General features: G+C 37.9%; 1 protein-coding gene across 1 annotated transcript; it reads left to right on the top strand.

Annotated features, from left to right (window-relative positions):
* The first annotated feature begins 6,187 nt into the window (after positions 1 to 6,187).
* CHAMP1 (chromosome alignment maintaining phosphoprotein 1) lies at positions 6,188 to 14,806 on the top strand. Its single transcript, XM_081327566.1, has 2 exons — positions 6,188 to 6,346; positions 10,975 to 14,806. The coding sequence occupies exon 2, from the start codon at positions 11,001 to 11,003 to the stop codon at positions 14,052 to 14,054; it is 3,054 nt and encodes a 1,017-aa protein (XP_081183692.1). The 5' UTR covers positions 6,188 to 6,346; positions 10,975 to 11,000; the 3' UTR covers positions 14,055 to 14,806.
* The last annotated feature ends 6,373 nt before the right edge of the window (positions 14,807 to 21,179 follow it).

The following is a 21,179-nucleotide window of genomic DNA, read 5'->3' as shown; positions in this document are numbered from 1 at the left end:
TGTCCCAAAGTTGCTTCTACACCTTCTGTAGAGCTTGAACTCAGCCTATTTTATATGCTCAAGAAATAAATAACTGGCTTGTGTTTACATTACTGAGACCAGTTTCTTTACCTAAGGAGGGTTCCGGTGAATAGTGTTTTCATCACCAGTTGGGCAATAGTAAAAACAAAAAAGAAAAGCTATGAGTCTGTTTAATGTTTGAATTTTAGAGATGGGGGGGATTTAAGTAATACTATGCAGTAATAATTTTCCTTCCTTCCTTCCTTCCTTCCTTCCTTCCTTCCTTCCTTCCTTCCTTCCTTCCTTCCTTTTTCTTTCTCTCTGCCTTTGAGTCCATCTTGACTCCTGGCAACCTGGATTTGTCAGCTTCCTTGGCATGCAGATTGCCATTGTCTGCTTCCTCTGCTGAGAAACAGTGTTTGGCTCCAGGTTACCCAGTTCTAGAGAAGTTTATTTATTTGTCACATTTGTAGGCCAACTACTCAAAATGACTCTGCGTATGTACAAATTCAAAACATAAGTCAGACAACAACAAAAAATGAAAGGGCCAACAGGAGGTAGCAAACAATGTAACAACAAAAAAATTGAACCCCATCATATCCTAGCCTAGCCCAATATCTGGGGAAGAGCCAAGTCTTCAAAACTCATATAAAAGGTCCATTTCATTGGACAAAGATGTACCAAATGTATGCTGAACAGAGATAAAGCAAGCAAGCAGAAAGAAAGCAGGGAAAGTTTAAAATCAATCCCCTTCCTTCTCCCCCCCAAACCATTTTCCTCGTCACTGGCCATATTCCAATGAGAAAATGGGTATCTTTAGTGGATATAACAGTCTCAAGCTATTAAAACACTTTAGATGAGCAATTTTAGTATTTCTAGAAGCTGCTGTCAAAAGGGCATCAGAATAAGCCTAGAGAACATACTGTGCATTTTAGCAAAGTTTAGAAGCATGTTTCAATTTGTCACTTTTAAAAATTGCATTTACTTTGCTTTCTAATTTCATTGTCTATTATTAGGCATTTTGAGGACCTCTTTTGGTGAGAAAGGCCAAATACAAAATTACTAATAACAATAATGGTTCTTTCCCCAGATATTGTATACAGGTAGTCTTTGACTTACGATCACAATTGAGCCTGTAATATTGGTTGTGAGTTATGATGATTATATTGGTTGTGAGTTATGATGATTATAAAACAGATCACCATGTGATTGCACTCAATTTTATGTGATTTTTGTGATGGTTGTTAGGTAAACTTAATTCATTAAGCAAACTCCTTATTTTCCAGAAACCAGAAACAAAAATGTAAATCGTGGTCATGTGAGCATGGGTCACTGCAAACCATCATAAATGTGGTTATGGGACCACAGATGGGGTCTGGATGTCAGAATTTTCAATCTGGGTTATAGGTACCGGTAGTTTTTTTGGGGTCTGTTTAAGCAAATGGTTGTATATTGAAGACTACCTGTAATCATATTCCAAGGTGAACAGTCTTCTGAAGGACACTTACACATATGAGATTCTGAAGAGAGATCCCACCAGCAGTTACAAGAAAAAGGTCATTGATTTCTTGCAACAACTACTAAAGGACAATACCATCAACCAGCCACCATACTACCATCTTTACCCTGGGGAAGCCACGCCATGTGTATGTGGACTCCCCAAAATCCACAAAGGGGGAACATCACTCAGACCAATTGTTAGCAGCAACAACTTGGTCAACACTGCAAAATATCTAACTGCCATACTAGCTCTTCTAATTGGTAACACCACTCATCACATCAATAATTCACATGACATCACCAGCAAGATTTGAAAAATAAAACTGGACGCAGATAAGACCATGGTTTCCTATGATGTGACTTCCCTCTTCAATTGCATTCCAACAAATGACATGGTAGTGAAAAAAAATGTCTGCTACAAGACAGCACCCTATGTGACAGAACCAAGCTCAGCCCAGACCACATATGTGCCATCCTGGACCTCTGCCTGACCACTACCTATTTTTAATAGAGTGAAGGTTTCTACAGACAAAAACACGGCTGCGCCATGGGCTCACCTGTGTCCCCCATTGTGGCCAATCTCTACATGGAAGAGATAGAAACCAAAGCCCTAAACTCCTTCACTGGAATTCCACTCATTCACTGGTTTAGGTATGTGGACGATAGTTGAGTCAAGAACAAAACACAGGAATTGGAAGCATTCACAAAACATTTCAACTCAGTGGACAGATACATCAAATTCACACATGAAGATGTTAAGGAAAATAGTCTAGCCTTCCTAGACTGTGCTATATACATTAAGGAAGACAGAAGCCTTAACATTGAAATTTATAGAAAACCCACACACAAAGATCAATATTTACATTTTGATTCACACCACCCACTGGAGCACAAAATGGAAGTTATCAGTACAGAGAAAAAGAAATAAAACACATCAAGGAAGCCCTCAGAACATGTGGCTATCTCAAGTGGGCCTTCATCAAATCTCAAAAAAGACCTAGCAAGAACTCCTCCATAAAAGATGAAGAAAACAATAAACGAAGCAACGTAGTCATTCCATGTGTTGCAGGAATATCGGAAAAGCTCAGGAGGATCTTCAACCAACACATGTGCATACTTGAAACCCAAGAATACATTAAGGCAAAAGCTTGTCCACCCCAAGGATAAAACACCCAGATACAAACTGAGCAACGTGGTATATGCAGTACAATGCAGTAAGCTATGTGCAGATCTGTACATTGGGGAAACAAAACAACAACTTCATAAACATATGGCACAGCATAGGAGAACAAACCGATCAGGACAAGAGTCAGCAGTCTACAACACATTCCTTTCAACAGTTCCAAGAAGGCTCCACGCTCATTTCCACTATTCAGGTGACCCTGAAGACACAGATAAGCCTCCAGGTAGCATTAACAACTTGCTAAAAGAATTTATTTATTTATTTATTTATTTGTTTGTTTTTATAAACCGCCCTTCTCCCGAGGGACTCGGGGCGGTGTACAGAGGAAGGAAGGTATACAGACCGAACAATAAAATAATAAGAAACACTAATGAACACAAACTGGGACCCCAATTAACGTTATCATGCCAGGCCAGCCTGCAAGAAAGTCCAGTTGCCTCATGAAAAAGCATCTTTGGGTTAACTATGACCTGGATGACTGAGAATCTCCATAGACCTGTAATCATACTTTTCATCACAAAAGCCAATTCTTAGATAGATGCAGAAAATTAAATGACTAATTAAGATCAGCCCTCAGAAGGAGGCAATGGTAAACCACTTTTGAAAAACCTTGCCAAGATTTTGTTAAAGAATTGTGGAAGGAAAAGTAAACTACTTCTTTAAGGAGCTTAGTACATGAAATTCCCAGTTACAATAAGATTCAATTCAATAGAACCCTTGAAAGTTTAAATGGCAACTTTGCAAACCAAATTAGCACTTGATCTGCTAAACAAAATTACCTGAAGAACTTGCTACTAGGTTCACAGGCTCTTTCTTCAAATTAAAGTTGTTACAGTTAATTCCTTGTAGTTGGCAGCTTCCATTGAAATCAATGGAAGTTTGAAATGTTTAATCTTGGTTCAATCATATCACTAGTTCTCTTCTATGTTGCTGTAGTTAGGATTAGAAATATTTTCTGGAATGGGTAAAGTTTTGGATGAGCAACAGGGAGACACCAACTTCAGCTCCACCCCCAGCCATGGCAACTCACTGTGGGTATGGACTAGTCACTCTCAATCCAACTATCCTAACAGGGAGGTTGTTTCAGGGGGAAAAATGGACAAGGAAATGCTTTGAACATTATCTTGAACTCCAGAAAGAAAGGCAAGACACAAATACACAGAAATAGGGGTTTTTTCTTCCATTCAGTCATATCTAATTCTTGGAGACTGCAGAGACAAGGCTCTTGGTAAGGTTTTTCAGAAGTGGGCTGAAAGAAAGTGACTAGCATAAGATCATCTGGATAGCTTTGTGTTCAGGGCAGGACCAGAACTCACAGTTTCCCAGTTACACTAATTCTTTCTCTTATATAGTAGAAGAGGACCTGCTTTATACTGGATAAGAGAATCAGTTTGGTCTAGTGATTAAGGAACCTGCCCTATAAGTTCAAGTTGCCTTGGCCATGAAAGCCAGCTGGGTGACCTTGAGCCAGTCACTCTCTCAGCCCAATTCACCTCACAGGGTTGTTGTGGGGAAAATAGGAGGAAATTGTGTTGGATCTTTGCCACCTTGAGTTATTTGTAAAAATAATAAAGGTGGGATATAAATAAATCATAGCAGATTTTTAAAAGGAACTTAGATAATTCTCAGGTCCAGACATATGTGACTTTTGCCCTGTGAATAGTGTTTTGTTTACATTGAGACATACTTTCTTTTCTTTTAATGCTTTAAGTTAAAAAAAAGAAAAATCTCTTAATAGGCTTTTCTAATTTTTCAGAACATTTGTACAGTACTTCAGCTCCAGTGTTTCGCTATTAATTGTAAAGTTGTCAGCCACTAGAGGTCAGCAGACAATCAGGGGTGTCAAACTGCCAGCCTACAGGCTGGTTGCATCATGCGAAGGTCACACCCACCCCAGCTCCCGCAATGCAAAAAAAAGTCACGCTACATCGCAACACGTCATGTGATGTGGTGAATTTGACATCCGTGCTTTAGTTAATTAACTTTAAAAAATCTGGCTCATACCTAAAAGTAAAACCAAATTATCTGTAATAATTGTGGCCATGTTAGCTTCACATGCCTTGGGAAATACAACTGGATTAAAAAAAAATAATGTGCTTGCTTTTATTTTATGTTGAACTTTTACAACTTACAAAGGGACTTTACATGTTGAGGCCTCAGTTCCTTTTAACCACTAGGTAATACTATATAATTTGATTCAAAACTCACTGAGGAGTTATTTGTGCTTTCAGAACCTGAACTGGGAAGTCAAAGCCAAATCTGCATTGTGTAAAATTGTATTGTGTGAAGTTGCAAAAGCATAATGACATTTGAAACAGTAAAAAAATTATTGTGATATAAACTTTAATGGGCTTTCAACATTAATTAGCACCTCATTCATACAATTTAGGAATAGAGCCAATGAAATAGTGAATTCACATGTTCAATGAAATGTTAAGTGTCTTGTGTTGGTGGAAGCCTTGCTTAGGATTCTTGGATTCAAATGTATCTAGCTCATGAAGAGTTTCATCAATAATAATCCTTGAGAAAAGTTTATTCATTTTCTTTAATCAATTTTTAAAAGCCTCTAAGTTGATAGTCATTACTCCGACGAGGTGCTCAGTATAATTCTTAAACAACAATAATTTATTTTATTTATTTATTTTATTTTTTATTTTAATTCCATTTATATCCCGCCCTTCTCCGAAGACTCAGGGCGGCTTACAAGCTTAGCAGTAGCCTTCATTCTATGTATATGCCTGCTTGTTAGGGCTTTCACACACACACACACACACACCCAAGCGGCATTATTACAAAGTCAGCTTAATTGCCCCCAACAATCTGGGTCCTCATTTTACCTACCTCGGAAGGATGGAAGGCTGAGTCAACCTTGAGCCTGGTGGGACTCGAACCTGCACTAATTGCAGGCAGCTGGTGTTACTTAAGGAGGCATTAGCCCACTGCTCCACCAAGGCTCTTAATAGTAGTAGTAGTAGAGTTAGACGGGACCTTGGAGGTCTTCTACTCCAACCCACTGCTCAGGCAGGAAACCCTATATCAACCACTTCAGACAAATGGTTGTCCAGTCTCTTCTTAAAAACTTCCAGTGTTGGAGCATTCACAACTTCAGGAGGCAAGTCGTTCCACTGATTGTTCTGTTAGGAAATTTCTCCTTAGTTCTAGGTTCTCTTTTTGATTACTTTCCATCCATTGCTTCTTGTCCTGCCTTCAAGTACTTTAATTAACCCAACGCTCAGGGTCCCCAGAACACACTGACCCGTGAACATAACCCACGGACTTGAACTGGCACGCTTCGCGGCTTCCCACGTCACGCGACCCCAGGGCCGCCCACTCAACTAAAAGCGCGCGAGCCCCTTCACCCTCAGAGGGCGCCATCCTCTTTTTGCCTGGCGCCTGCGCCAAGCTTAACAGTGGAGGAGGGGCTAGCTCCATGCCTCCGTTGGGAATCAAGTGGGCGCCGCTAGCCAATCAACAAGCGGTTCCTCGGTCGCGTCAGCCCTCTTTTTTCTTTGTCCCATCCACTGCGGTCGCCCCCCGCCCCAGCTCCCGTCTCACTGGTCTGTCGATTCTGTCGCCATTGTCGAGAGGCTGTTCGGTCGGAGCGTTTCTCTCTTTCTCTCTCTCTGTCTCTGTCTCCCTCCCGTAAACTATCGTTTTCTCCTGGTAGGTATTTTACCCCTTCTTTTGCCTGGCACCGGGAGGGAGGAGGGAGGGAGGGTCGGTCGGTTAATCTTCTGAGGGAAAGGGAATCGGAAAGAGCGCCTCTGCGAGGCTCGGACTCAGCGTGACTCTTGAGTCTCCCTACACACCCTTCCCCCCCCCCCCGCGTCCCGCCCTGCTCCATTTTCGTGCTGCCACCACTCCAGGTTTGTCCCCTTCGCCTTTCCGTCCAGGGCGCGTATTGCGCGCAGCTGCTCAGGTTCAGGCGCTTGTTTTCTCCCCCCCCCCGGTTTTCTTTGTGGGAGTCGCGGGAGCGCTGCCCCTCCCCATCCGGGGCCGTATCGGATTCCTGCCTCTATTCTGCTGAGCTTTTAACCGGATTGATATATTTCCGACACTGGGGACGGGGGGGGGGGGGAAAGAGGGGGAAGAGAATGGCGTCAGGTTACAGCGTGTTCTCTTCCAGCGAGTAGAAACCTTTTCCCGAGTTTGGGGGGGCTCTCCAGCTGCGCCAGATTACAGCTCCCCTCATTCTTCTTGGCGAGCCATGTTCATGAGCAACACGGAAGCTCTAGTCTAGCATATCTGGAGGGCACAAAGATACAGGCGGCAGCTAACTACGATGCTATATTATAGACCGCAATCCTGTTAAATTGCTCTTATGCGAAATCACAAATCATCTAGGATTTGTTGTTATATATTGGGGTGTGTGTGAAAGCCCTAATAAGCAGGCATATACATAGAATGAAGGCTACTGCTAAGCTTGTAAGCCGCCCTGAGTCTTCAGAGAAGGGCGGGATATAAATGGAATTAAAATTAAAATTAAATATGGAAAAATCTTTAAACGTGTGTCCATCAGCTCTTTTTAAACACACTTATCCATTGTTTAAAAAGAAATGTTAACAGCATATCCCACCAGGTTGCCAATAACTGACCTTCCCAGAACTTGCTTTCCAGTCCCTCTTTTAGCCACCAGTATTCTTGATCTCCACCTCTATATCTGCTCAGATTAAAATAACCCCGTTTTATTTCCTGCATGGATCCAGCCTCAAATAGGTAAATTTAAGTAGGGTCTGGACTATTCAAAACTGATTGTTCTGCCCTTGGAACAATTTGTACAGTGAATATTTTGCACCTCCTTAGAAACCAGAAAACTACTAATTCTAGTCCTGTCTTAAGTGCAAAGCCAGGTGGATAACTTTTTCTCTCAGCCCTAAGAGGAAAGCAAGGACAAACCACTTCTAAAAAAGGAAATTGCAGGGAGTTTTCTAAATAGTCCTTAAGAATGAAGATTGACTCCAAGGTGTGCATACATATGCACAAAAAATTGCTAGTTCATTTCTTTATGGTTGAGTCTTGAAGATTTGATGAAAATGTTACTTAAATTATTCTTAGTTCTTACTACAGGGATATGTATATTTTTTATTGGTGCAGTATCAGGAGGTTTGCTTTTGCTATCTGTTGGGACGTTTTCATGATTCCCTAGTCTAGTTTATAGGCAAATTTCCTGGCAGTCTCCTGGTGAAGCACTGTGTAGGTATGATCCCTAGTATTAAGTTTTTTGAGATCAAGATTGTCTAGATCAGGGGTCAGCAACCTTTTTTCTCCTACCTCCCCTGCACAGAGCGCCCCGCTCCCGCTGCTTTTCCCTCCTACCTCCCCAAGATGGAGTGTGCCCTGCCGCCACTTTTCCCTTCTACCTCCCCCGCGTGGAGCGCCCTGCCACTGTGGCTTTCCCCAGGAGTAAAGGTGGAGTATGGGAGGCAGCGGCAGGACATAGCCCAGGCATGGCCCAGCAGCAAAGCTCGTCCTTCCCACTCAAGAGGCCCCCAGCGGCTCCTCAGCTCCATCCGAGTTGAAGAAAGTGGAGGCGCAGCAGAGGGATTGCTCTCAAACGATAAGAGCCGGGTGCGCTGCTCGCTTGTATGCGCCCGCCTTATTGAGAGCAATCCCACTGCTGCATCTATGCTTTCTTCAACTCGGATGGAGCAGAGTGGGGAGGAGAAGAGCGGTGAGGCTTTGTGCCAGCTGGCCGGCCAGGTAAGGGGTAGGTCAGGCGATGCTGGCTGGCTGGCTGGGGGGATCATGGCCACTGGGGGGAATCTGACAAGCCTCATGGCAGCAGAATTGGCAGCTCCCCCCACCTGGTCCATTTCCCCAGCTCCGTGCAAGATGTTTGGCAGAACCACCACCACCCCGTGCCCTCGATTGGACCCAAGTGGCACCTTCTTTCCAGGTCTGACGTGGTCCTCCATCACTTCTGCCACCACCGTGTGCAGTCTTACAAACAAAAAAAGCTTGTGGGCAGTCCCATAAACTTCTTTTGTTTGTGGGACTAAAAAAAAGTTCAGTCAATTCCACCTTCATGAGATCTTTTTTTTCCATGAGAAGTTGGAATTGATTGAACTTTTTTTTTTAGGTGGCGGAGGACTGGGAGGGATGAAAGAGCCTCATGTGGTTCCGGAGCCGCGGGTTGCTGACCTCTGGTCTAGATATTACCACTTGGAAATTTCAAACCTTTTATTGCTTTTGTGAAAAGTTTCCATTCTTCCAAAATCTATTTGCAGTATCAAATATTAATTTTAAGATTAGATATATCTACCAATTTTCATATTGATACAGAGGAATACAGGGGACATGGGGGGGTCCTTGTATTCCTCTGTCAATATGGAAAATCTGTTTGTTGTCTAAAAAATTGAAAACTTTGGGAAAACGAAATCTTTCCTAATTTCATTTTAAATGATTCATAAAGATAATGAAATAAATTATTCTATACATTGAAATACCCCAACGCAAGAATTAAAATATGAAAGAACAGAGAAACTATTCTCAGCATAGACAAATCTTCAGAATAAATATGACAGAAAGTAGAAAACAGCAATGATTCAGAAAGTTAGTCTGACATATCTTAAATTATAAATGTATTTTCTGAGGCTGTCTTTTTTAAAAAAAACCAAGCTTTAAAAAAAATCTCATGGCATAGGATTCAAATCTAAAATATATAACTACTTCATTTACTGCAGTATTGATGTTCAGATACAGTGTTCTGTTTTTAAATGTCTGACTTAAAAAAAATCTAAAAAGTTTGGATGGGCATTTTGTTTATTACAGATAGTCCTCAACTTATGACCATAATTGAGCCAGGCAATTATGATATTAAGTCATCACGTAACACGCACCCCATCCACATTTATGAGCTTTTTATTCTGGTGATTGTTAAGCAAATGCTGCAGTCATTAAGCAAACCTATATAGGCTATTTTTTGCTGGAAACCATAGGTAAACACTAGTTGTAAATAGCAATGTACCTGAAAGTGGTCATTACAGTTGTTCTCTGTAAACTAAACTGTTAAATGCTTTAATCTCTAAATCTCTAAATGGGTGAACAGTGTAAAAGAAGCAGTATTTTCTTCTGTAAAGCAAAACATACCTGTATAGAATTCAGATTCTTGACCATTTTGATGTTCTTTTGAATTTGAAGCAATGCTACAGTCAAAGGTCATTTAGTGAACATGAAATGTTTATTAAATGCTGAAATAAGATGATTTATCCAGATCAGATATAGTGTCTGATCTATATAGTGTATAGTGTTCATATAGTGTCAAATTCCATTTGAGTGTACGTTAATATGAATTATATATTACTTTTCTAAAGAAGCTAAGTATACATTGTATAGTACATTATACATTAATTATTAATGCACAATTTATACATTATATATTATATAGTAAAATAATGCATTGCATATAATTGTATATAATGCAGAAAATAATTTAGGTATTTTGGATTATTTTTAAAATAGTATCAGTAGAATTCATGCAATCCAACTCTCTTATTTTTCCCTTCCCTCTCCATTGCACCTCCTGAATCTGCTATATTGTGTTAATAAGCACTATGACATCCATTCTAATAGAGTTGGATAAGTTTAAAGCAATATAAACATTAAATCATCTGTCTTTTAGGTATAATTACCGATTTTAAAATAAGGACTCAATAAAATATGTTTCACTATTTTAAGTAGAATATAATACTTTTACATATATTTGGAATTGAGCACAATTTGCAAACATAAAATGAATTGTTACATATTCCTCCATCTGGGGTTTGTTTATGGAACATTCCATCAGAATGCTTATATGACCCCTTCCAAAAATAGTATAAAGTATATCAACAGCCAAATTGAGAACGACACTCAACCTAATTCACAACCCATGTATTTAAATGGATAAAGAACAGTATTAATAATAGCTTCTTTCTTTTCCTTTCTTTTAGTGACTTGTTGGGTCTTCTTTATACAATGTTTATTTTTTAGTCTTTCTACAAAAAAATGAGCCATTTGGAACTGGTAAAAACAGCTTAAATTTATTAAAGTATGTTGATGCTTCTGTAAACAGTGCAGAGATTTATATTAAAACTTTGTATAAAGAATGAAGCGGTGAAAATATTAACATTTTCTTCTCTAGCTGGGTTGTGATATTATAAACTTTAATTGTTATGAACCCATTTTTGTCTTTGGGTGAATTGCCATTCAAAAATCAATTTATATTTTAAAAATTGAGCAACCATTTAAGAGTCAAATTATATTTTAACAATTTATGAACTAATTGTTTGTTTAAAAAACTTTTATTTCAGGTATAGTGCAGTTTGCAGTCCAGAACATGTGTAGTGTTGTGCAATCTGACAGTAGAAAAATGGACATGTTGAAGATTTTGCATAAAACAACAGAAAGCCTAGAATGCGATCACTGTAATTTCAGAGGCTCTGACTATGAGAACATACAAATTCATATGGGTACTATTCACCCTGAATTCTGTGATGAAATGGATACTGCAGGATTGGGGAAACTCATATTTTACCAAAAAAGTGCAAAGTTATTCCACTGCCACAAATGCTTTTTCACCAGCAAAATGTACTGTAATGTCTATTATCATATCACGGCACAGCACTCATTGCCAGAGAAACGGAAGGAAGATCAGAAAGGTATGTTGGAAACTGAATCCCTCAAAAAGCCTGTCTTTGTGGAACCTCAAAAGCCTTCTCAATCTCCTGAAACACAAAAATGTACTGTGTCTCCCGATTCTCAAAAACCTGCTCCCCCTGAATTGCTAAAGTCTGATGTGGGACTACATTCCAAGATACAGAAGCCTACTTCAGCTACATCCATAGAACATCAGAAGTTTCTTTCAGTTGCATGTTTGGAAACACAAAAAACTATTATTGTACCAGAACTTCCAAATCCTATTCCACTTGTGTCCTCAGAATCACTGAAACCATCTCTTTCTGTCACTCCAGAACCACTGAAGGCTGCTTTGTTAGAGACTGCAGAAATTCCAAAATCTCTCCCTGCTTTGTCATCAGAGCAACAGAAACCTGTGTCACCCACATACATTGAAACACAAAAATCCCTCCCTGTTCTAGAATCGGAAAAACCTGCTTCCCTTATATCTTCAGAACCACAGAAACCCATCCAACCTGTATCACCAGAGGCCCAAAAGTCTGCTCATCCTGCATCTCCACCTTTGGTTATGTCTGAAACACAGAAATTTGCTCCATCTTTATCTCCAGAGCCCCGCAGGCACTCTCCAACTGTGTCTCCAGAGCCCCGCAGACATTCACCTGCTGTATCTCCAGAACCCCGCAGGCACTCACCAGCTGTGTCTCCAGAGCTTAAGAAGCCTATTGTTGGTCTGTCCACAGAATCTCGTAGGCATATTTCTCAGATAAGGAGACCGGCTTCAGCACTTTCACCTGAACCACGTAAACCTGATCCTCCGCTATCTCCAGATCCCTGGAGACCTGTTCCAGAAACCTGGCGATCTGCTGGTAGTATTTCACATGAGCAGCAGAAATCTATTAATATTTCACCTTGGTCCCCAAAACCACCTACATCAATGTCACTTGAGCCCAGGAAACCTGCTTCAGAACCCCGAAGGCCTGGAAATATGATGTCCTCAGAAACTCAGAAGTTTATGCCGGATACTTGGAAATCTACCTCCATGCCTGAATCTCCAAAATCTAGTCTTGCTTCCTCAGAACCTTGGAAACCCATTTCTTCTGTTTATCCTGAAGGTTGGAAACCTGTTTTGTCTCCTGACACTTGGAGGCCATCACCATCTGTAGCACCACCTGCTCCTCCTCCAATGCCTGCAGAGCTGAGAAAACCTGCCCCCCCTATGTCATCTGATATTTGGAAACAGCCCTTCTTTTCTGAGCAACGTAAGCCGCCTCCTTCTGTATCTCCTGATCCTTGGAAATTTTCCTCTGAGTCCAGAAAATCTCCTTTCTTTCCAGAAACTCAAAAGACAACCACTTTTGTTTCTTCTGAGTTGCAGAAACGTGCTTTGTTTTCTGAATCCCGAAAACGGGCTCTATTTCCTGAACCCAAAAAGTCTGTTCCTTCTGTTTCTACAGAAACACAAAAACGTTCGTTCTTCCATGAAGCTCACATACCTTTTCCTGAAACCCCCAAACAGGTTGCATTTTCAGAATCTCACAGACCAACTCCTGTCTCCCCAGACGTCGCAAAGCATTCCTTCTTCCCAGATTCTCAGAAACATGCTGTTGTTTCTCCTGAAATTCAGGAGCATTCTCCCTCCTTTTCAGACTCTCAGAAGCCACTTAGTCTCTCACATGAATTGCTGAAGTCTCCTGCAGTGTCTGTGGAAATCCAGAAACGTGGTACTTTTGCTGAACTGCAGAAGACGTCTCCCGATTCCCTCGAGAAACAAAGTTTCTTTGCTGAACCCGCAAAACATTCACTTTCACCTGAGATCCAGAAATCAGTTACTTCAGACCAGAAGCCAGTACAGCACACAGATATCCACAAACCAGTTGAACCAACAGGCATGGAAGTTCACAAAACTATCAATGATTTCAGTCAGCCTAGTGCACCTGTTTTTTCAGACTTGCAGACTCATAATGAATCTGGTAATAAAGAATTCTCCACTGAGCATCCAGAAGGAGAAAATTCATTCAGTAGTTTGTTAATTCCAAAAGAGGAGTCCAAACAACCCAAGGAACCTACAGAAGAAATATATACCTGTCCAAAGAAGAAAGCCAAGAAGGAAAATCCAGAGATTTCTAATACAGACTTAAATAGTAGTGAAAGTAGAAATATTGAAATGGAAACATCAGACGTAAAGGAACAGGAATCCAACAGTGATCAGGAACAATTTGATACAGAGTCTCCTGACCAAAATAAAGAAACTAAAATTGATGTTACTCCTACTCAGCCTCAGTGTGTGTTGCAGTTTACAGAAGAGAAGGAAGCTTTCATCTCAGAAGAAGAGATAGCAAAATATATGAAGCGTGGCAAGGGCAAATACTATTGTAAAATCTGTTGCTGCCGGGCTATGAAAAAGGGAGCTGTTTTGCACCATTTGGTTAATAAACACAATGTGCATAGTCCATACAAATGTGATGTGTGTGGAAAGGCATTTCTTTTGGAATCTCACCTTAAGAATCATGTTGCTGCTCATAGTCAGAGTTTGCTTAAATGTCCACGTTGCAATTTTGAGTCAAATTTTCCTAGAGGGTTTAAGAAACATCTAACCCATTGCCAAAGTCGCCATAGTGAAGAAGTCAATAAAAAACAGTTGGATATTTCTTCTGAGCCAACTAATCAGAACCGGCAGAGTGAAGAAGCTGGTAAGGTGCCAGAGGAGAATGCTGAACCATCAAAAGAATTGCTTAATGAACTGCAAACTGAATGAATTTGGTTTTGAAAATTCAGAAATCTCCAAATGCATTGCAGTGTAGTCACTGATACTGAATTTCAGTGTATAAAACTGTCAGCATATAGTAACCTTGATGGCAACAATTTGATGCATTGTTAAATGCATTTAAGCCACTAATTAAACAGTTTTGTGTTTGCTTAACTGTGTTGCAATGTAACCATTATAATAACCAAAATAGCAGCACAACTGCCAAATTAATAAGCTTGTTCTGGATTGCGCAGAATGTCGTTTTTAAAACAGAAAGGAATAAAAATGGAAAAGTGAAATTCTAGCAATTCATCCAACCAAATCCAATTTTGTATTTTAAGAAGCCTGAAACGATAGGAGAATCACCAAATGAGATCACTTTAAACCAGGGGTGTCAAACTGCCAGCCTGCGGGCCGGTTGCATCATGCTGAGGCTGCGCCCACCCCAGCTCTGGCAATATGAAAAAAGTCACAATACGTTGCGTCACGTCATGTGACGCGGTGAGTTTGACACCTATGCTTTAAACCTTGCATGAAGTAATCTTGTTTGCCTGCAGTTGTATGTTACAATTTTTAATGTGTACTTGAGTTCCCATTTCAGTGAATTGCTTGCTTAGGTTATTGATATAGTTAAAAATATCTCACTATTTGAAACACAATATGTGTGAAATAAGTAATGTCAGATGTATTGGAGGTGTATATGTGTTGTCTTGCTTTTAAGGAATGTTTTCTATTTTAACAATAAAAAATAATTTTGTGTATTTGGAATTATTCAATTATATGTGTAGCTGATGTTCCATCAACATACTTCCATCACTGTTTACAGTTACACAGGGCTGGCTCCTTGATTCAAATTCAGATTCTATACCACATTCAGTTATATCACACATGATCTCCATTTTCTAAATAAGTATCTAATTTCAGAATAAATGGTGTCAGATGCAGCAGCAAGATAAAATTCAAGTACTGAATATATTGCCCTATAATGCTTTTTACGGAGCTGCTAGCTTGTTCAATATGCTTGGGTGGGTGGGTGGGTTGGAATTATTGGGCTGATGTACTTTGAGATGAGAAAGCATTACAACACAATTTTCCATACTTCAGTGCTTGATGTTGCTCTTGGATACATTGAGTTATATCCAAACATATTTTTTTACTAATAGAGGCATTTGTATTTATTTTTTTACATTACAACTTTATAGACAAATAAAACCAAAGATATTTTACTAGTGAAAAATGTATAGAAGTTAATTGTTAAGATGAACTCATAACTTGCAAAATAATGTTAGTGAGTAACTTTCATTAGGAATTGCATTTGTCACTTCAAAACCAGTATTTTATTTTTATAGAAAGAGATAATGACATATTCTATAAATGGACGCAGTTAAAGACTGTATGCACTTAGAAGGTTAAAGCCTAAAAATTATATTAGAGCTGTACTTGTACCTAGAGCTACAGGTAACAGCATCACTAGACTTTGAACAATAATTGGATTTTTTAAGAATTCAGAAGTAATCTTAGCTTTCATAGCATTAGCATATTTGTTTCCATGCTCTTTGCCTAAAACTTGCAAATATTTTAAACTAAAAACCATTTCAGAAATCTGTTATGTTTCACTGAGTTAAGATATGAAAGAAATTAGATTTAGAATTTACATAATGAGAATAAAGTAATAATTTATACCAATTCTCAGTTTTTTAAAAAGCTACATTGATTGGCTTTTAAGAATTATTTTGTGAAGGACTTTGGCTCTTATTTTACCCTGCCCAGAGTCACTACATCAGTTAGATGGATAGCATAAAAATTAATCAATTATAAATATGTGTTATATAAAAAGTGATAATTTACTTCTAATGTTTGCTACAAATATCTTTATTCTGCTAGATATCAGTGATATATAATTTCTGGCTTGCATCACAACTAAGTTTGTTTCTTAATTTGTATAAAATAGAAAAATACTTAAAATACCTAAATTTTAAAATATTTTAAAATACTAGGTGTATGTTAATTGACACATTGACTAAATAATAATGTGATTGGTTTGGTTTTGATTTAGTGTATTGGAACTTTACCACTGTAATTTGTTAACCGCATAAAGTGTATTAGCTGTTATATGTAACTGGTTTGTTTTGACTTTTAATAACAATTATCGTTCATTCTGTTAATGTTTTCTATATAACGGGTGAATTCACATTGTACTATTTTATAAATAGTTTACAAATCACAGTAGCTGGGTTAATATAATAAGCATGCCCAAACTTCACTGTGGCTTATTACCATTACAACCAATTAATCATGACTTATTGCAGTGAGTGAAACTACTATAACAGAAAATAGAGCAAGAAAGCTTCACAAAATAATGGCTGCACTGTGATTATTTGATTGCTTTCCCAAGAACAAAAGGTTTTCCCTGTAATGTTTGCTATTGTTGTAACTCTGTAGTAACATTTAGGAATACAGCGAGACATTCAGATAGTTGAATCTTAACACGCCAGCTAAAAATTTATTTACAATATTAAGAATATTCAACTAGACAGCATGACCATGTTATAACTTTTTTCAACATAGGCCAATCTTTTTAAAATATTTGATTAAATTTGTTAGTTTAGCTTCTAAAAACCTTTTAACAGAATCAGGAATTTCTGTGACCACCAACAGAACATATGCTGTGGGAACTTAACTAATACATTGTTAAATGTATTGCCATTCCATAACTTCAAGCAGATTATACTCTTTTTGTAACATCAAAAATCTTAGAAATATAGTTTATAGTAAACTATATTAAACTATAATATAGTTTACTATATTATAATATAGTAAACTATATTATAGTTTACTTTAATATAGTAAACTATATTATAGTTTATTATATATTTATTATATATTTATATATTAAATATATATTATATATATAGTATATATATATATATATATATATATATATATATATATATATATATATATATATATTATAGTAAATATTTATAATATAGTAAACTATATTATATATATAAACTATACTATATATTATAGTAAACTATATTATAGTAAATATAGTTTATAGTAAACTGATCTATGCAGATAAAATTATTTCAATACAGATTTTCCAAAAAATACTCTCCCTCCATTTTAAATGAGAATTGTCTGAGGGAGTCAGTTTTCCAGAAAAATCTCAAACTTAATAGCTTTGGTTTCTCAATCCAACTGAAACTATATCAAAAATTTCAAATTTCCAAATCTTCCAAATCAAAGTTTAGTCTAAAATACCTAAATTCAATTTACATAGACCCTTCTGAAAAAGATACCAACTGTGAAGCTATATTTGTTTTCACAACATTCATTCTCTGTGAGCTCGTGAATATTTTCAGTCATCAGTTAATGGGATTTACATACACTGCAGTAGTTTAAAATTTATTACCAGTTATTTTAGAAAATCTGAACAATTATAATTTTTTTATATTTATACAAAGTGTATAGGCACCAAGCATAGTTTTTATACCTTCTGCTGGAATCTGCAAAACCGTAACAGAAGCTTTTGGCATTTAACATACTGCTATAAAATCAGTTTGGTTGAATAAGATTTTTAGTGCTACAATTCATATAGCATATCAGTTCTTTATTTGGCATTTAAATAGTTTTATCTATGAACAGAATCCAAAAGACTTATCAGAATGTCAAATTTTGTTGCAAAGGAATGTGTAGGCAGGCAATGCCAGAACACTTAAGAATGTTCACCAGTGACCACTTCTGTTTGTAGAAGTATTTTCTAAAGCACTCGGATCCTTTATTCTAAACAAGCTTGACTTCAATTTTATGGAACACTGTTTCTAAACAATGAGTATAAATGGAATGTTAATATTTAGCTACTGAGCAAGCTATGTAACTTACTTTCAGCACATATGTTGTTTGAAATGAAGCATTAATAATTTAGATGTAAGGTTGTTTCTTCCTATGACTGCCTATATATAACAGTACTACTCATTTTTTACTGTGACTAAAGATGTGGCATTAGGAAAAAAATGGAGTTACTCAAGTTGCCAAAGAGACAGAATGGATAGATAGTCTTAGTCTCATGTATTTCTCCTATTTCTATCTATATAAACGACTGTGCCGGATTCAGCCTTATGAATCAGCAGATCAAACATGGATTTCAGGACATTGAGGGGAAAGCAAAATGTTTCTTGATACCAAATTACTCAAAAGCACCAATGGGCATTCTTGCTGGACAGATTAATATGATCATGGGCACCTGCTTGTGCAGTGTGTTTTAATGAAAAGATCTGCTGCATTTCTGATAGCTATACAATAAGCAAGTTCTCTGCCTACTACAGGTAATCCTCGACTTAACAATCAAGTGAGACCAGAATTTCTTTTGTTAAGCAAGATGATTGTTTAGTGAGTTGCACCCAATTTTATGACTTTTTTGCCATGGTTGTTATGTGAATCACTGCAGTTGTTAAGTGCATCCTGTGGTCTTTAAGCGAATACCATTTTCACCATTAACTTTGTTTGCCAGGAGCTGACTTCAAAGGTTGTTAATGGCCCCGTATCCCGGGATGCTATAACCATTGTAAATACATGCTGGATGCCTAACAACCAAATTTTGATCATATGACCATGAGGATCCTGCATTGGTTGTGAGGACTGGTTGTAAATCACATTTTTCCATGCCATTGTAACATTGAATGGTCACTAAATGAATGGTTGTAAGTGAAGAACCACTTGTACCATACCTCAGAAGGTATACTGATAACCATATATAAAAGATTGCTCTAGTTCAGGGGTCTTCAAACTTGGCCCTTTTATGACTTGTGGACTTCAATTCTCAGAATTCCTCAGCCAGCATGCCTGGCTGAGGAATTCTGGGAGTTGAAGTCCACAAGTCATAAAAGGGTAAAGTTTGAAGACCCCTGCTCTAGTTCTTTCATAGCTGTAGAATTATTTTAATCTTGTTCACATATTAAAATCTAAACATTTTAAATAAAAATAAGATACAAATTCATAGTAAAAACATCAAAACTTGCTGAAAATTGGCAAGAAGATTGTAATCTTCCTTTAATAGCCACAGCCAATCTCAATTCAAGTTAAAAACTATTCTAAACAATCAATTTTAAGAGTCTAATTTAAAACAATCAATAGATGCAGGAGTATTTCCAACAGAGACATTCATAGTACTGGGATCAACAAAGAAAAGGTAGTATCTCTTACTCTTGACAGCAGAATGTAAGACTATTTCAAGACTCAAGTGGTTCATATAGTAGTTCATTCTGCAAATGAACCTTTTTCAGGTATTATGTCTACAAATAGTAGAACTGCATACATAGAACTGCATCATGGGAGACAGAGATAATGATTCCTTTCTGCCATAAATTTCTTTCCTTCCTTCCTTCCTTCCTTCCTTCCTTCCTTCCTTCCTTCCTTCCTTCCTTCCTTTTTTCTTGCCCGTGTTATATCATCTTTAATCCTGCCTTTATTCTTTTTTATATATAACTCAAAGTGAGGAGCATAAATAATACTTCCTCTTATATTTTCCACAAGAGCCTTGCGAAGTGAATTGAAAGAGAGAGAGAGAGAAAGAGAGAAATTTAAAAAATTAAAACCAAAGCTTAAAATCTAAGTTACACATGAAGAGGGCAGGGGTGGAATGGGGGGAGGTGGGAACTATTGTTAATTGATCAACCACCTCCATTGTGCTGTTTCCCCATTGGAGCCCCAAGCCAACTGGCAGACCCAGGTCTTTGGGCCCTAACAAAAGGATAGGAGGGTTGGGGCCAACCTCACATTGGAAGCAAGATGTTTCAGAGGGTAGGAACAACAGCATAATCAAGCTGATGGGACCTGCAGCGTGCTTGCTTGGTCGACATGAGTGGGACTGCCCAATTCCAAGGTTGAGACGATCCCTCAAGTAACCTGGACCCATGCCACAAATACCTTGATGTTTCCAATTGTTCTGCTGCATAGGTTTTTGTTTGTTTAGTTCTGAATTTTTAAATTCTCTTTTTTGCATCCTTTGGTAAGTTTTGATCGTATCTCCTTTTTTATTGTGGCACTGCAATTGGCTTGGATTCAGACTGTTCTGCTCCTATGAACATCTGAGCAGAGTTGTGCCATGCTTCTCTGCAAGCCCTCCCTTGTGTTCACAAATGCCTGCTCCAGAAAGTTAGCAAAGCAGTGGAAGAGCTTCAAGAAGAATGACAAATTGGCAAAAACGACCTTCTTCTACCAGTGGAATCCCTCCAAAGAACAGGAGGAACCCCATTTGCAATAAGTTCAAGTTCAGATTCACTCTACAATAGTTGATTGTATTTTTATTTTTATTTTGGTGTGTTTTAAAGTTATTTTTAACCTGTGAATTACCCCAGGAACTTTATTTTGATGGATAAACTATAAATAAACAAAATGAAACAAATCAATGAAATAAATAAAGGAAATAAGAGCAAGATGGACTGGAAGGGAAGTATAGGCTCTTATTCAAAATGGTTGATGTACAGATGTATAACGTAGGTGTTATGTAGGTCTTTGCTCCGCTTCAGTGATAGGACAATTCCTTGTGTTGAAATGCTGGCTTGGAAGTTGCAATGAAAGAGGCAAAAGGATTTCAAAAGAGGGATTGTATTTGATTCAGTGCAGGGATTTAGCCAGGCTTTCTTCCATGGCAACTGAGCTAAGAATAATCAGTATTGTGCTCTGTAAACAGAGCAGCTCCAATTTCTGGGACGTAGAACGGAGAATTCAGGTTGTTAACTGGCTCCAGATCAAAATGGAAATATTCAAGTTATTCAAAAATGTAAATGATGATTTAAAGTAAAGACTGAACTTTCAGGCAAATACAATTTAGAAATTGGAGCAAACACAATTAATTTGATTATATCACATCTTTATATATTACTTTTTTATATTTATATATTTATATTTATTATATTTTTATACCGCCCTTCTCCTGAAGGACTCAGGGTGGTGTACAGGGCAATAAATATAAAAACGGAATACAAAAGTTAAAAAACGATTAAATATTATGCCCAAGTTTAAAACGGTAATTAAAAAACATATTAAAACTCCAACCCTAACCCATCAAACCAGGTCAGATTGCTCAAATAAATAAGTTTTTAGATCGCGCCGGAAGGAGCGAAGGTC

The sequence above is a fragment of the Vipera berus genome (assembly GCF_964194415.1).
Source record: "Vipera berus genome assembly, chromosome: 4".
Lineage (NCBI taxonomy): Eukaryota > Metazoa > Chordata > Lepidosauria > Squamata > Viperidae > Vipera > Vipera berus.
Note: the sequence above shows the minus strand (reverse complement) of the source record. Positions and strands in the feature narration are given on the sequence as shown.